Genomic DNA, 17673 nt, shown 5'->3' on the forward strand with positions numbered 1-17673 from the left:
TTTGAGATCTGCATCTATTGCTTTTGATTTAGATGTATTTTGACCATGTTCCATGCAAAGGAGTTTCTTTTCATGAAGATGAATGTAAAGTTTGGGAGAAAGCCAGCAGATTGACCACTAAAAATTTCAGCAGCTTCCAGCTAAAATGTCACTGTGGCTTACCAGTGACTTTGCAAAAGTCTGTTTTACTAGTGGGAAGGAGGACATTCTTGTGTTAGGGGGGATAATGCTGTTTGTTTGTTCCTGCTGCTACAGACTGACAATAGAATAACACCTGGTACTCTGTGGCTTCTTTGCCTCTACCTCTGAAAATGGCTGTCTCTGCTGAGGTTGCCTCCCATAAGAGGACTCTTGCCCAGGTAATTGGCAGTTGGCCTTTTTTCATTAAGAAAAAGCACCTTTGTGCTGGAGGAGCAGAGCCTCTGTAATGAATAGTCTGTAATTCTGTGGATCCTGGTGTTGGCTGAGTTACTGCTGGCACCCGTCATGGAGAGATTGCAAGTTTGTGTAGGGGTTGTTGAATTTGCCCCTGTGAGAGTGGAAGGAATGACAGTAACATAGAGTTGTGTGCTGGGACAGCAGCTTGAAGCAAGGAGAAGGCAAGCCCCTGTGCTGGCTGGGGAGCTAAAGAGCTCTGCTGCTTTCTCCAGGTATGTGTATAATGCAGTAGCCACCTCGGGGGTGTGTTTTTAGTATGCTGAGCCCTTCAGGGGCTTAGGGTTTGTTGTTTTTTTTTTTTAGTTTTAATTAATTTCTTGAAAGCCAGGACATTTTTTACTGCCATAGTGGCAGATGAAACACTGTGAAAAATAATTTAACTGTGTCCAGCTGTTCAGAGCCAGAGTCTGTTTGGCCTGGGAGGTTCAGGGGTTAGATGGGACTTTTTTTTTTCATCCCCCAACTTTTTTTGTAGTTCTGGTGCTAGAGTCTGGTCCTACTGTTTATGGGGGTTGCTCGGGGTTATTACTTCTACATCCTAAGAGGCGTTTCCCTGAAGTACTGAACCTGGTGGTCTTGTGTACTAAGACCTAAGATCTAATACAAATTCTTCCAGTCAAAATTATTCATAATAGCTGAGCACTACTTGTTCTCTGAGGAAAACAAAGGTTCTGTTGTGGAATGGTAAGAACAGACTTTGACAAGTGCTGGGGGTTTGTAATTATAACTTCACAGTCAATTGTAAGAAAGGGTCACAAAATCAAAACTTCTTTTAACATGAAACACAAAGATCAACTGTTCAAATTCCTGCCATAAAATCCTTCCTATCCTCCTGCAGCTAGGTCAGTTCCTGCTCGGTTTACACACAATTCCATACAGACATTAATTTTTGTATTGGAAAGCATCCGTAATTGTGATCTGTAATACAAGTTTGTATACAAATACAGATTTGTAAATACAAACCTGTAACTGATTTGTACTCGAGGTTGTACTTAGTGCCAGAACTTCAGCACTTCCTCTGTGTTCATTGTCTTGTGATGGACATTGTTACCACAACTGCATTTCCTTCAGTGAGCACTGAATTCACACAGGGCTGTGGGCCTGTAGGAACACAGGCTTGAGAATTGCTAAGTGCTTGCTTTCTCTAAAACAAAAAAATCTTCCTGATTCACATTAAGAGGAGTTATCTCTGCCTTTGTTACTTGCAGATGGTTCTTTATTATACACAAGTACTTTACTCAGCAATACTTAAAGAGCAATTTATGTATGTCAGAATTTCTTGGAGGGTAAGTTGATTTTACACCATTGCCTGAGCAGGCATAGTGTCATAGATTGAAACACTGTAACCAATAAAATTGATCCTGTTCTTAGAGGTGGTATTATAAAAGTCAATGGAAAAGTTCTAAAACCACCTCTGGTCTGGGGGATGTAGTTGGATACTCTGGTGTATACACCGTATTTCCCTTGCTTGGCACAGCCCTTGCCCCAGCCCCAGCTGACGGTGCCCAGAAGAAAGGAAGTGTTGCAGTGGGACACAGTGACAGAGGGCCCCTGGAGGGCCAGGGGAAGGGCCCCCTGCTGTCTCCCATGCAGGCAGCGGCTGTGGCCACGCTGTGCAGGCTGTCGGTGAGCTGCCTGGCCATGGCCCGCTGGCAGCGCTCCAGGCCCACGATGGGCAGCTGCACCTTCGTGATGAAGCGCAGGGTTGGAGCCCTCTCGTGTGTGGCAGCCCAGCTGCTGACCATCCACATTCTCCCCTCTTCGGAGAGCAGTGCAGCCAGGATAGGGCTGGGCAGGCAGATGGGAATCACAGACTCATTCAAAACAGCAGCAGAGCAACGTCACCACTGTAGTTGTTGGAATTGTCATGTTCAGCTCCGTTCAGCTATCTTTGTTCCTTGAATTCTCTCTGGTATTTGTCTCCTGCAGTCAGGACAGGTTAAAAATTTAAGCAAACTGAACAGCCTTGGTGATATTTTCACAGGGAACAGGAATGATAGGGGATTATAATGCTTGGATCTTTTGTTCTAACGTAGCACAGCCCAAACCAGATCCTGCTTGTGACAATGAGTTCTGATGCTGGCTGTGATCCTGCAGTCCAAACTCTCCAGGTGGCCTTTGGAGGCAAGACAGAGCTGGAGCCTGGATGCTGACACATCAGCAGAGATTATTTATTTTCCATAAATACTGTCAGTCGTTTTTAGTAAGCACTGTTGTGTCTAAACTTCCATGCAATTGTATGTTTTCCACTCAGGAACCTGACATCAGCATTAAGCTGCAGCTGGGTCTAAGACTGGAGAATTGTTTCCTGTCAGGAACGCTGTTTGCTCCCGCTACATATTCCTCTCCTCGAGGGTTCAGGCACAAAACTGTGTTTGCTGCAGCATTCCTGCTACAAAGGCTCCAGTTCCTGTGGCTGGAGCTGGGGAGAGGAGCTTTGTGCTCTAAGGCAGTTACAGGCTTAGTGGAAGAGGCAGCACAGGAGGAAACTGATCTCAAGGCTGATTGAAACCCAAAATGACCTTGAGCTCAGACTGTCCCCTGGGGGAACTCTTCAGCCTGAAGTGTCCCCTCGATGTGCTCAGTCTCTGTGCACAGTGAGTTTGCTAAAATGGGTGTGTGCTCTCAGGTTCTCAGTGAGAACAAAAGGGACCAGGTGGAGCACCACCTGGTCATGAGGTGCTCCCTAAATCCCAGAGCGGCTGGGCCTGTCTCAGCGCTGCCTTGCTGTGTCACACAAAGCACAGCTGTGGTCACAGGTGCCCGTGCTCACCAGGGGGCCGTGCTGGCGGCTGACAAGGTCGAGGCAGTGTCCAGCCCTGAGCAGCCAGCGCCGGCCGAGGGGGCTCCCGCCGCACATCCAATGTCCCGGCCGCTCCGGAGCAGCACCTGCGGGACGGGAGAGGTGGAACCCGGCTCTTGCACACCCTGTCGGCTGCAGGCCCGACCCTGTGTAAGGAACACGGCTGCTGGGAATGACCAGCACACCAAGCACAGGGGGGGTGAAATCAATAAAATTATTCAACTGCTGGGACAAGGGAGCAGACTATTTTAAATCACTAATATTGACAAAGAAATTGCCTGCTGAAGAGGCTGGCATTCTTCAGAAGGAACAATTATGACTGTGATTTTATTCATGTGGTTTGAAAAATTTTGGGGGCTGGGAACAGAAACACAAGGTGTAGTTCTTTGGGACTCTTATAATAAAATTTGTAATCATCTACACAGTAGCAAATGGACAAGTTAAAACATGCTGCTCTGTTTTTGATGTCTATGTTGTCTGTTCAAAGTTATAAGCTCCATCACTGCCTCAGCATCTCCTCAATTAAACTTCCCAGACCTGTTAATTCATGTGTTAAACTGAAATAAAAGCATAAATGTTGGTACTCTGTGCCTCCAGTGAAGTTCATAATCAAAGAGTGGAAAGGAGTGTGACACAGTCTGGCCTCCTACCATGGTCCAGCTCCTGGAGTTTTACATGACCCATTTTGACTTAATTCTATATACTATTGACGCTTTTAATTCTCTTCAGTAGTGCTAGAAATAAACACTGAAAAGTAGCAAAGAACAATTACCAGAAAAGGCTGCTGTCTTAGGTTATGCAAAACTCTTTAAAAAAACAGAATTAAATTTTTTTATATATATATATATATATATATATATATACAAGATTAAATTACAAATTGCCAGCTGTAAGGAAAATTTAAAACTTCCTCAACTTCTTTGATGGTAACACTTCAAGAAGAAAATGTACAAGTTGGAAGAAAATGTACAGGTTGGGCAGCATTCAAACAACATTCCCATCTACCAACCCAGAATCAGGCTAGATAGTAGAAACACCTAAAATTGGCTCATAGTGACATTTTCACTTGTCAAAGTGCACAATGAATGCACAGTCTACCCAGGCTCAGCCTTGGATTCTTCTACCTGTAAATACCTCCTGATGTGTGGAACTGGGAAATCCACTTGTATGACAGCAGTAAAACAGACTGAGGGTAACGTAAGGCTTTTTTAGATCAGAATTTCTGTGCCCTCACACAGCACTAGGACACTGACCAGAGACAATAGAGTGAAAATTAGTAACAAATAAGGACATGCACAAAAAATGCCCAAACCATGATTTAAAATCCAAAACAAGACAATGGAAACAAACATTCAGTTGTCCCTGTTTGCCACATGCACTTGCCTTCACCTTTAAGCCCTCAGTTTTACCTCCCTTACTATGATCAGCATTCTAAGGAACCTCACCTGGCCATGGAACTTGCCTTGTGAAAATTACCAGCCTTCCAAAAGGAGGCAAAGCCTGGCTTCTCCCCAAGAACATGCAGACACGACCTGAAAGCACTGATGATCTGACTGACTTAATAGAGAGGGTATTAACATTCCAATCCAAAAGCAAGATAAGGGGAAGAATGATAAAGGTATTTAAGGTCCCTATTATCAAAAAGCCTGGCAGAAGACTGAGAATTACATGTGGTTCCATTGCTCTTGACCTGAAAAAACAACTTTATAATGGCTTGATGAACTCTGCTCCTCCTGAGGACCCAGCGATGATGAAGTAAGAAAGCATTTAGGTGTGGTGTTTATGGTGAGATTGGAAGTAAAGTATTACCTGCCAGGGGCAATGTCCACGGTGCTCCTCCCGTTTCCCTGGAGTCCAAAGCAGAGCTGATGTTTGTCTGGGTGGTTTGAGGGGTGGACTGAGGCTTGTCTAAAACATCTCCCCAGCCACTGCCCTGATGCAGCACCTCATTCCCAGGCTGAACAGCCCCCATTCCATTCTGGCCAGAGCCCTCCCATCGCTGGTGTTGCCCATTGCATTTCCCACCGCTCCTTCCCACCTGGCTGCAGGTGCTGGGCTCTCCTTCTGCCCTGCAGGACCCTGGCTCGGCTCACCCTGGGCAGCCGGGGCTCCCCTGGCCTGCCAGGCCTGCCATTCTCCTCCACTGCCTCGTGGTGCTCAGCGACAGCCAGCTCTTGCCCTGCAGCACTGTCCCATAGTGGCTTCTGGGTCCCAGAGCCCACCAGTGTTTTGTTCCAGCTGAAAACATCTCCTGCCATCCCCATTTGTCCAGCGTCACCCTTTCTGCACACGCCCTGTCCAAAAGCATCCTTTAAAGTCTGCTTTTCCCCAACATCACCATGTTCCAGTTTTGTCTGTCTAACTGTGTCCTCTGTGCTCCCATTCCACTTGGGCACAACATCCCTGTGCTCCCACTGGCCCCTGTAGAGCCATTTCAGCCCCAGCCGCTGTTCCTCCAGAGCCCACCTGGCTTCCTGGCTTTGATCAGGCCACAGGAAACGGTGCTGGAGGGAAGAATGACAGAAACAAAGACTTGAGCTTAGGATATGTGGTGTCATGTTGAACTCAACACAGTGCTTTTCCTGTCCAAGGATGGTACTCAACCTTCCAGTAAGAGTCCGGGAACAACTCTGACACCATGATGTTCAACAGCCCCTTGGCCACCAACTGAGGTGTGCAGAGCTCATTGCCCAGACATGGGCCCATGGCTGTGCCTTCTCTGAGTCAGTAGCATCAGCCAGGAGCAGCCTGCCCAGGACCCTCTTCAGGACAGAATGCAGGCCCAGCACTGCCTTCCTGCCTTTTTTCTTGTGCATTTCAGAAAGTGTTTCTTCAACCCACAGGACTTTGTGTGCAGAACAGGAATGTAGTTTCAGTTTAAATGCTGAAATTGCCACAGTAACACAAAAAGGTAACTCGGAAGTACTACCTGAATATGAAAATGGGCAGCTGCTGTTGATATAGCACATCAGCAGGAGAAATGTCCCAAGGAGCTGCTCTCCATGTCAGTGAGATTCAGAACACTCTGACTTCCTTCAGAGGGAAAAGAAGAATCAAATTAGTCTGTTGTCAGGAAACCAGCCGGCAACAATGATGAAGTAGAAGCAAGAGGACAAGAGCAGAGACAAAGAAATCAGAATCTCCCCAGTTCAGTCTGACCTCATGTGCCTTGTTTCTCCAAGCCAGCCCAGCAAGAATCCCCACAGACAGAGGCTGAGCCAGCCCAGGCTGTGGTGCAGGGTCTGAACCAGAGTCCCAGTGGAAAAGCCTTGGGACAGGAGTGCAGGGGCCAGGCTCCAGAGGAGCAGGGGCCACTCCCAGCCACAGCTCAGTCCCTGCTGTGCTGGCTCTTGTGCCAAGGCAGATACACAACCAGCTAAGAGCTCCAGCAGTTCCAGCAGCCACTGTGCAATTCCTGATGGTCTTGGCAAGTAACATCATCCACTCCAACCCCAGCCAGGCACCAACCACCACGTACTTTGGAGTCACAGGTACAAGACAGAAGTTTGGATTTCTTGGCATTACCCTCCCACGCTGACTGATTTACCAGGATTCGACAGCATGTACCCCTCTGCTTCCTGCAGCATGTTTTCAAAAACACAGGATCCAGAGTGAGTTCACCTAAACAGAACCATGCAACTATACTCACTTTTTTCTTTCTTTTTTTAGAGGAAGACAGAAAAGAGATTTGGATGTACACCAGGAACAGCCATGAGGTCAAGACGTTGATCATTAACTTGTCACAAATATTGACAGAAGAGAGACAACCTGGATTCTGTGAAACACATTAGAAAACCAAAATCAGAAGAAAATTTCATGTGTGTTTCCACAAATATACACAGGTGCATTAAAAAGAGAATCAAAATGTCTTTAAAAATATCCTTCAGTAATAAAAGCCAGCTTTTGCAACAAATTTATTCAGGAAAATATGGAAATTTTGAGAGCAGATTTCTGACACTCCATGGCCTTCCAGCAGGTAAAACCAAGCCATTTGGAAAATACACAAGCTGCTCTGTAAACCTCTGCTGAAATATGCAGAGCTGGGAGGGTGCAGGAGGATTCACAGCAGTCACCAGCAGGCAGGCAAATATTGTCCTGTCACAGTCACAGCCACTCCAATTTCTGCTGTTACTCAGACCTGTGTTTTACTGGCTTTGAACACATTTGTGCAAGTCAGTGTTACAGGTTCCCTCTTCTCAATGCAGGCCTGGTGGGAAGGCTGCTGTTCAAAGCATTATTCTTTAACATTCGTCCATCCCTAAATCCTATCCCAAGGCAAAAAGACAAGGAGAGGAGAGAGACAGAGCCAGCAAGTGACACAGAAGCCCTTGGTTTGACTGCTACTTCTTCAGTGCATGACTCAGAATCCTCACTTGGGAATAAGCACAGAGGCAGCTTCTGAGGGAACAAATTTAAGAGATATTAAGCCTCTTTGCTGATATCATATTAAACTTCTTACAAACTCTAATAAAATTTTGTTATACCTGGGTTTTTTTTGTTTAACAATCTCGTCACAAGAGCAGACTGAAGTTCTTCACTGATGCAAACATGCATCCAAGCCCATCGAGATGTTGGAAACATCACTACAGCAGAGATAATTTTCCTTTTTCTTTCTACAATATTAATTACGTTTAACAAGTCTCAAGTACTAAGATTAGAATCAAGTATAAATTGTGATATTAAACTTCACTTGGACTATTGCTACTTCCTATGGACTTATTGGTGCTGTATGTCTTTGTTTACTGATATAAACATAGACAGAGACACAAGCAAACATGTGTTTATCAGTAAAAGCATCGGCAGTGCTAACACAGCCCGGAGCCCATTACACCCACAGAACAGGAATGAACAGAAGTGTTTGCTTGCTTGTTAATTAGAAGAGAATTACAGACTTCATGATAAATAGAGCCTGCAAAAGCTTGGAATTAAAGTGGGTTTTGTTTTGGGTTTTTGTTTGTTTTGGTTTTTGTTTGTTTGTTCAGGTTTTTGGGAATAACACTAAAGAGAGTTCCCACTCTCTTTTAAGGAAGTTTGGGAGGGTAAAATCTGGCATCAAGTGTGCAAAGAATGGAAAATACAGGTAAGTTACAGTAATCTGCTGAATCAACAATCTCTGAACACTGGAGTAAGGTGTGAAGAACTGGAGGTAGTAATGATGGAATAAAAATTTCACTGGGTTGAAAGGAAAATTATACAAATACCGAGCAAACCAAAACAGTTACTGTGGGTAATACCTTGCAGTACAGCTGAAATTACAGAACTGCACCTCTAGGTTATTTGCAAAACACATTTCTGTGTCCCCTCCTGTCTCCCCCGCAGCCAGTTCAGACATTTTACACAACTGATATTTTTATTTCAAAGATGGAGTTGCCTGACCACGGACAACCTTATTTTCTACAATGCTGTATGTACAGCATCTCAGCTAACAGAGGATATTTTCTTTCCTGTAAGGCCGAAGTAGGACCATGCCACAAATAAACAACATAACCTGCAACAAACCAATGTAAACAATAAAAAAAAGGAGGAAAAAAAATAGATACCAAAGAAAACAGCACACAAGGTTAGCACATACTCAATATTTAATACTGAAGATCTGACAGTACATTTTAATGCATACTGTCACTAGCACAGAGTCACAACATCCCAGACTCTGGATCAGAATCAACCCTTCAAAGGAGCTGATGTATCTATGTGGTGCTGGATCCACTCAAGGTACTGACTAACTTTGGTGTAGACTCCAAATTTCTCCTTTCTTCCACAGCCTTCACCCCAGCTCACCAGCCCTACCAAAAACCAAGTATCCTTATATCTAGCGAACATAGGGCCTCCGCTGTCGCCACGGCAGGAATCCTTCCTGTCTCCCAGGCTCCCAGCACACAGCATGTTGTCAGAGATATGGGAGCTCATGGCCTGGGCACACTCGTTGTGGGGCACGATGGGGATTTCGATGTACCTGAGGAGAGCAGCGTAGCTCTGGTTATCCTCGCTCACGCTGCCCCAGCCCGTCACCACCACCTGCTTCCCACTCCTCATCAGCTCCTGCTCTGCCAGGTTGCGGGTGGGAAGGCAGATTGGGAGCGCGTATTTGTAATACATCACATGCTCAGCCAAGTGCAGCATGGCTATGTCATTATCTGAGGTCTTCTTGGTGTAATTTTCATGGGTCACCCATTTATCAATCCAAATGGTTTGCTCATCTGCCTCAGGACGGAAGCGGAATTTACCTGGAAGAGCAAGCAAGATGACAGATGCTGTCAAAGCTTCCTTTACTTTGAAGACCAAAGCATCTGGATTACACTGGGCATTAGGACTGCACTCCATGTTTTTACTTCTCTTGTAATACAACTGTTTGTGTCATAAGTTAACAGTGTTCTTAACAGATGGACAAATCTCTAAACTTGCCATATTTACAAAAATCATGAAAACCTATAGACCTCTAGAGCTCTGGTTATCAGCTGAGAAACCAAATTGCCCTGTGGTGTTCATATTTCAGTACACCTGTGCAATGTGAGTCACCTTCAGGAGGAAAACCTTCTTGGAGTCAGCATTCAAAGCTGGGAGAGCAAGTCCACCACAAAACCGGGACATTTACAACAGGACATGAGCTTTATGCCACATAGCCAGGGCCTGAATGGCTGAATGTCAGCATTTGGAAGATAAAGTTGACCAACAGGTAAGATTATTCCTTTCTGAAATCTTACATATGTATTTTAAGGAATTTTTCACTGCTTAAGACTCCTCAGTTGCTATTTGTGCTACAAGATCATGGCTACTTCATGGGCCAAGCAGTTATGGAACAGCAAGCAAGAATCTATGTTGAAAAGGGCCAGAAATGCAAGAAGGCATTTGTGATACATCACAATAGGAAAGGCAGAGCTAGGTTTTCTGGCAGGCTGTCAATGGGGTCTTGCAAGTTTTTTTCTGTAAGGAGTGTCTCCAAGCATAGGGACTTACAAGCCACAGTAGTTACAGAAATATATTCTCAAAAGATCTCTTAAACCCAGCTTTGGATTCTTGGTCTTCCAGACCATTTATCTCTGAGTCTCTCTTCTTGCTCCTCTGCAGACAGAAAATGGACAGTTCACATGTGGCTGGAGCAGACAGCTGAAACTGCTCTGATGTCTTGTGCTGAGTGGCACAAGCCCCTGATGGACTTGCTAGTATTGAGCCAACAATCACAAATCAGTTTTTCTCTCCTATCACAATCTATTTTCTTTGCGGTGACAGTGCTTGCAGCACTCCTGAGGCAGCCTGAAGTCACTGTGGCTGGGGGCTGGCTGGCAGGGCTTTATTCCTGCCTCCACAAATACAAACTCTGCTTTAGGCCTCAGAAATAACTCTGGACTCAAGCACTGTCAGACCATCTCCTCTGAGGGGGGCAGAGTGGCTGTGCAGGAACACACTTGCTGTGGGGCCACACGCTCTGTACAGCAGCACAGCCACGAGCTGTCTCCATCCTGAGGCACCCACCAACCAGCGGGTGACACCTTTCGCACTGCAGTGACAGACTCCCTCACCCCCAGGGGGACACCCTTTGACTTCTGGTGGTTCATCCACCCCCAGAGTTTTAAATTCCAAAAATCCCGGATGTACACCTGGAGGTACTGAACCCAGAGGCTGTGGAAACGCATCAAATTCCTTCCACACAATAAGGACCATCATAATCTTGCTGCTGGCACAAAAAAAAACAAACAAAAAAACAAACTGTGAAGGCAGAAACATTAATTTGAATAGAACCATTACATCCACCTATCCGCTCTATCTTCTTGGAGTTCTGAACACACTTCTGGATGCTCTTAGGCTGGGGATGCAGGAACAAGAGCCACAAACAAGAAATACTGTGTTATTTCCAAATCCATCTTCCAAAACTTCAGCTACTCCGAGAACGAACTTTCTATTTCAAACACTAAAATGCCACATGAGCGCTGATACAAGACTTCTCCCCAGGCCAAGTGTAAACTCCGATGCAAGTTCCCAGTTTTGCTCCTGTTGATGGCAAGCTGCAGTGAGAAAAGTCCAGAAGGGTGTGGGGTATCCCAGCCTGACAGACACAGGTTGAGTAGCACCTGTGCAGGCTCAGTACAAACACTTTCCTGGCTGTCCGCATGGCCATGGCGATGTCTTCATCCGAAACTCTCCTCCTTGTCGCTCACAGATGTCTCCAGGTTTTTCTGATGAGAACTGCTTTTGTGGTGACAGATGTCTCTCTGTGAAAAGGTGAATATTCTGGCACTAAGAGGACCAAAGGCTACATCACACACTTTTTGATTTGTTCTTTATGTTGGATGTACAAAAACTTATTGTCTCTGCTCTCAAGCATCTGCACATCCACAGTGTGTATGGAACATGCACACAGACGTCTATTTTTAAGGCTATATACACAGACAATATATTGGCAGGACTCTCCACAAATACTGGGAATAATCTATCCTTTCACTAATGGAAAGCAAGCAGTTGAGCTATTAGGCCTCAACACCAATGTTAGATAGAAAACACTGTCTAAAAAAAAATCTAAGTGTGAATTAAATACTAATTATCTTTGTCTGTTAATTCAGGAGAAGCACTTACTTGACATAGTGACATTTTCTTATGCTCCAGAGCAGCAGAGCAAGTAAAGGCAGTGTTGCCATTCTGCAGCACCTCTCCAGTGAAACATTCTTAAGTAACAGTGTTTAAATACATGAAAAGGCAGGAAGAGGCCCTGTGACATTCTCCTTCTGGGATCAAGACTTTTTTTCAGTATTGGGATGGTCTTAAATATTTTCACCACCAGAAAAACATAGGCAGAAGAGACCAAGACTTTCTACTTTACAGACTAGCAGCAGTGCTCAGAAGACATCAGCTCACTTCCAGAGTAAGGCTCAAATAGCCCAAATGAAATCAGATTTTTACTAAACTTTGTTTTAAGCTAAGGTGCATATAAATAGTGCCTAGACAGACCATTCCTACAGCCAAGGACTTTTGTCTTCAGAACCTGCCAGTCTTTTCCCTGAGATGATAAATGTTAGGAAATAAACAGTTACATTTAAAAAACATAGGGACAGGTGATTTTCCATACCAAGTTTAACTCTGAACCCCTTGTTTTCCTCAAGGCAGTGTGCTGCTGTTAGGACCCAAGCTGGATGGATGAGAACACCCCCACACAGAAACGTCCCTTTGGTATTTTGCAGCATAATCTGAAACAAGACAAGGGAGGTGTGACACTGCATGGAGCACAGCTCACAGAATACTGTACTTATTCTTCTTGGGTGCTGCCAAATACCCAGACTTATCAAGCACCAAAGCATGTCACATTCACTGAAGCCAAAACTCTATAGGGGGACAAAAGTTCTATAAATAGAGTATCTGTGAAATACCTACAAAAAAGTTTTGAATGTCTTTCCTGAATGAGGGCTGGCTTCATCCAAATCATCATGGGCTGATGCTGGTCACTGCAAAGAAGCACTTTGTACTCAAAGCTTTGAAATACAGAGCACAAATGAGGGCTGTGTCCCACACCAGAGACCATCATCTCAGGCTGCAGCTCTCACACTGTGGTGTGTAAAAGGCCCTTTAATATCAAAGGGAACCAGGCGCTATTTATTTCCATTCACTAGTTCCATGGTAAGCTCTGTGAGGTCTCCTTTTTCTTTGCAATAAGCCAACCTGCCATGGCATATTTTGCTGATTAAGTCTGCTAATTTGAATTTATGACAGACAAGGCTTATAAGAAAGGGCAGGAAGATCACCTCCCACTGGAAGGCTGTTACAGGAGCTGAAGTACACATCACACACCATGAGTTCCCCAGGATGGAGCAACAGAGCAGGTGTGTGCCATCACCATCCTCTCTCTTGGCAGTGTTGGCACAGTTAGGTCAAAAACTTAACAAGGTCAAGAATCCTCACAGATACAAATTCTTCTTTCCTGCTACTCCAGCCTTTGGGATGCTTTTGAAAAAGCTAAGGGAATCTTAACTTCATATGACACCACCAGTAACAACACAAGAGCCTTTCTGGAGCTAGAGGGAGGCAGAGCAGTTCAGGAAGAGCCTGATCTATTTGTGGCAAAGAATCCCTTTCTCCTTACCTGCCAAGGGCTGCCTCCCCTTCTTCCAGCTGTTCCATCAATGAGCCGAATATTGAAATCTGCTTTGCCTTCAATGTAGTCCAACTTCACTCTTCCACAGGGGAACTCCACTGCAGAAGATGCAGAGAATTCACTAGCAAAGCCCAGGTCACCCAATCCTCTTTTTAGAGGATTTCCTCTGTCTAACCTAGGCAATATTGTTCAGAGGCTTCATGGAAGTCCCTTAGTGCTTGGCAGAGGAGGCAGTCTCCTGATTCCCCTCTATATCTCCATGAGGCAAACATGGATAAAGGGCCATAAAGTGGGTATGGAGCTGGGAAATGCAGTTACTCTTCACAGAATAGATGTTTTGAAAATGAGTACAAAGTGCACTGCAGACAAATCTCCCCTAAAACTCTTTTACATCAGTCTGAATCATCCTCTGTCAAAGCTGGACTACAAACATCCTGCTCTTACCTACAGGCTCACACGTGGTGTGGTCATCCTTGAGCTGATACCCCGATGCGCAGCTGCACAAGCGATGCTGCTCGGCAGGGTCCTCCCTGCAGAAATGTTCACAGCCCCCATTATCCATGGAACAGTTGCTGTATTTGACCTCTGTGGGAAAAACAAACAGCAAGAGAGATGTGGAGTTGGGAAGGCAGAGTCACAGAAAGGTAAGGTGGCAAAGTGACATCGTGCTTCAAGTGGGTAACAGCTGTAAATGGATTTAGAATGACAGTTGTGGCCTTCAGTGACACTCAGGCCCCTAGACAGTAAACAGACCTAGGTCCAGAATCAGGGAGTGGGGAGATGGAGGAAACAGATTACTAGAGACTAGAGAACAGAAAATGCCCTGTCACTATGTGCCAACTCCCACAGTGAAAACCTTTGATGATACACGACATACAATGCTCAGCCCTAAATATGCTATCCAGCTTTGGCCAAGGAAGGAACTGCCACAGTAATAAAATATTCGCAGTGGATTGGGTTTTCTCCTGTATTTAAAAACCCCACCATAATCCCTGTGTTGACAATTCTCAAGTAAACCTCTTCTTCACAGAGTTATTTACAGTATTGTCCAAAATTTAGATATCTCATACCTCTAAAATTATCCTATGGCAATACAAAGCTAATTTTGCTTTAGATAAGCACAGATAAACTTCTTACCACATCAAGAAGCAAGAGAGAAATCACATTAGTAAAGAAAGTAGTAAAGAAAGAATATGCTGTGCAATGACTGAAGTGTCTATCCCTATCACACAGAGATCCCCATCACAAAGGATGTTATTTTATAGTGAATTAAATGCAGAGTTACCATAATTGCACAAAACCCCCTCCCAGCCTTTGTTACAGATGCAGGAAAATTTTCCAATACTGTCCTTGCAGATCCCGTTGGAACAAGGATGTTGGTCACACTGATCTCCATCTGAAACAGAGGTAGGAAAACTCAGTCGCTGAACCATACAGAGCTCGCAGATCAAATGTCAACACAAACAGACCCTCTCCAGACTTCCAAGTGTCAGCCATGTTTCTGGCACTTAATGGTGACACCTCTGTGGCACTTGGCCAGAGACAGGGCCATCCCTTTGGGTTCTCAATTACATCTGCAGAGTGAGTGGAGTGGGCAGAAGGGGAGGAAAGAGTAAAGCCTGAAGGAGGCAGGGCAGCAGCAGGTTACTGCTGGACCACGTCAGGCATGGTTAGAGTATCAAAGCATTTTTCACCAATTCCTTAACTCTGGGAAGATGACTGATGATAGGTACAGGTGCACCTCAAGTGTTTTAGGAAGGTTGCTTGTATGATAGAACAGGAAAACATCCTCTGCACACCCCTTATGAGAGAGAATGAGAATTTGAATTAGTATATGACACATGGCAGGAAGAAGGCTGAGTACTGGTAACTCCTGAGGAAGCAGAGAGAAGTGATTGGGAAAGTCTTTACTTACCTACATACTTGCTCCAAAATTCTAGCTGTGGAGAAACAAAACTTGTATTACAGCGAGAAAACCATTTTCAAAAAGTGAGGGATTTCAAGTGTTTTGTAGTCTTGGCCAACAGGACACAGCACTTGGGTCAGTAACATCAGTCTCATTCTTCTTGGCAGTGTAGTGACTGGCACTACGAACCAAGAAAACCAGCCAATGATCCTCCTGTACTCTCTGTACTAAGCACAGACTCCCCTGCTCTCCTTGCAGGTCATTTTCTTGGCACTTACTGCCAGGTAAGTCACCTGAGTTCACTTAAGCCCAGTTATTCAAAACATGGGCATTCCAAGGACAGCCCCTCTCTCCTCTAGGGACAGCAAGGATGGGGTAATCCTATGCTTTGAGCTTACTCTGCTAAAAATAGCAACAGGGATACAACCCAACACAACAATTGAGTGTGGAAAGGGGCAGGAATCAGTAGACAGTAAACATAGTGTCCAATTCAAAATAGGAGTTTGGAGAAGGAGAGAAAGAATGCAGTGATAAGATAAATGTTTGTCAGGCATAACTGGGAGACTTGGAAGATACACTGAAAAGCAGCCAGGACTGGACAACAATGGAACAAAGGAATGGACAACAAAGGGGAAAGACTGGGAAAAACTTACTAGCAGCAAGAATAGCTAGGGGGGGGTCAAGCAAGGATTGGAATTAACTGTCTAGAACCTAAACCTCACCAGGTGGGTCAGGTGGGACATGCTTGAGTAGCCAAGCTTTGTGGCCTATAGAGGGGTAACTTGACAATCATTGTAACACAGTGACACTCAAAACCATGCCTACACACAAGGAGTCAGGAAAGATCTGTGTTCACTACTGACAGCATGATCTCCTGCACCCTGGATTGCAATATTTTAAGAAAATCATTGATTGGCTAAAAAAAACCAACTTACTGTTGCTTCCTTGGTTTCAAATATCTCACTGGCCTCCTCAAAGTCACAGACCTCTTCAACACACTCACGCTCCACAGAGCCTGACTTGAGCTCCTCCAGGAAAGTGTTTGACCGCTTCTGGATTCTCAGCACTTGGTTTGCATCTCTACTGCTGTAAAATACTGCAAGCAAAAAGGTGAGAGCAGAAGCAGAGAAAAGAGCTGCCTGAAAACTCATAGTGGTGCTTCCCAAAGGACACTTACAAGAACAAGAGCCTCTCTCCAGTACAGCAAGAGAGGCTGCCCTAGACACCATGTGCTGTCTATCCTGTGCTGCAGAAACAAGCCTCTGCCCTGTGGTACTCTGACATCTCATGGGGCTCAGTAGGGCTCTGACCAGACAGCTGCCATGGCCCCAGCACTGTCTGTCAACCTCTGCTAAAGAAAGTCAAACCCCCCCTAATGGGAATGATTCCAGCCACCCCCTCTGACTAACAGGGGAGCAGGAAATGAAACTCCACTGATTGGGAAAGGTTGAAGGCCATCTCTCAAAAGAATGCTTACTTGAGGTGCAGCAGCCCCAGGAAGTGCAGGCAGCCAGCAGCAGCCCCACAGTGAGGAGCTTCCACATCCTGCAGCAGGAGTCACCTGAGGAGAAGGCAGGTGTCAGGAAGAACACATTGCCAAGTGACACAAGACCCTGCTGCAGACAGTCCCCACCCATCCCGCTCAGCCAGCTCGCACACTGGCTTTTCAGAAAGCCACTTCTCTGCTGAATGCTCTGCTGTGCCTGTCTCTGACTCCAGCTCTGGAGCAGCTGTTCACTAGGGTCCCTCCAGACTGGTCTGCTCCTTCCCTTTAATACATCAGCCTGTCCTGACACCCTCCTCTTGTCAGTGGACATTTTTTACAAGCTTCATGCTCCATTAAAGCAAGCTGTACTTGGAAATCTCAAAGGATACAATACTTTTAAAGCACTTACTGCTTTATTCAGTGGGAATCAGTGTGATCTGTTCTTCCTCCATGAGCTCTGCTGGAACTTAGTTAATCCATAACTTCAGATATTTACTCTTTGGAGTGACATTAAGTGCTTTCTTTTTAGTTGTTAAACAAACAGAGCTCAGGGAGAGCTTGACCATTTACCTGCATACAGGGGAAAAGTAAAACAGCTGAGGCACCCACTCTGCCTTTCTCAAACCGTTTTCTCTTTTGATTTTCTGGTGAGTAGAAATGGTTATATATTATTTGCAAGTGTACATATCCAGTGCTGCGGTCTCTTGAGAGATCCTGCCCTCTTCTCACAGCACACAATCACCCAAAAGAGACACATATTGCAATTTTTAACAGTCCTCCTACTTCATTTGCTCATCAAAGCTTCCACCACAAAACAGCAAAGGGAACTAACCACCCCTGGCAGCCATGAGCAGATACCAGATGCTTGTATCAGCATATTGCATCTTCTGGTGTCCTGGGTTAGCTCTCATCAGAACAGAGTATTCTACTGAATTCTGAACACTAAGCATTTAGAGAAAACC

At 45.2% G+C, this 17673-nt stretch overlaps 2 protein-coding genes across 2 annotated transcripts; both read right to left on the reverse strand.

Moving 5' to 3' along the window:
• Positions 1-299: 299 nt before the first annotated feature.
• Positions 300-5947, reverse strand: LOC128811887 (uncharacterized). Its single transcript, XM_053985825.1, is given in 9 exon segments — positions 300-529; positions 1851-1977; positions 1980-2266; positions 2269-2323; positions 5051-5075; positions 5077-5254; positions 5257-5337; positions 5340-5745; positions 5846-5947. Coding segments are annotated over 9 exon segments (1491 nt in total).
• Positions 5948-8802: 2855 nt separating this feature from the next.
• On the reverse strand, positions 8803-17200 carry LOC128812338 (vitamin K-dependent protein C-like). Its single transcript, XM_053986668.1, has 9 exons — positions 17121-17200; positions 16703-16786; positions 16161-16321; positions 15235-15259; positions 14605-14715; positions 13764-13904; positions 13308-13417; positions 12300-12417; positions 8803-9465 (listed from the first exon to the last, which is right to left on the reverse strand). Exons 2-9 carry the CDS (start codon positions 16767-16769, stop codon positions 8903-8905), a joined length of 1296 nt encoding a protein of 431 aa, XP_053842643.1. The 5' UTR covers positions 16770-16786; positions 17121-17200; the 3' UTR covers positions 8803-8902.
• Between the last annotated feature and the right edge of the window lie 473 nt (positions 17201-17673).

Source organism: Vidua macroura, chromosome 10 (genome assembly GCF_024509145.1).
Source record: "Vidua macroura isolate BioBank_ID:100142 chromosome 10, ASM2450914v1, whole genome shotgun sequence".
NCBI lineage: Eukaryota > Metazoa > Chordata > Aves > Passeriformes > Viduidae > Vidua > Vidua macroura.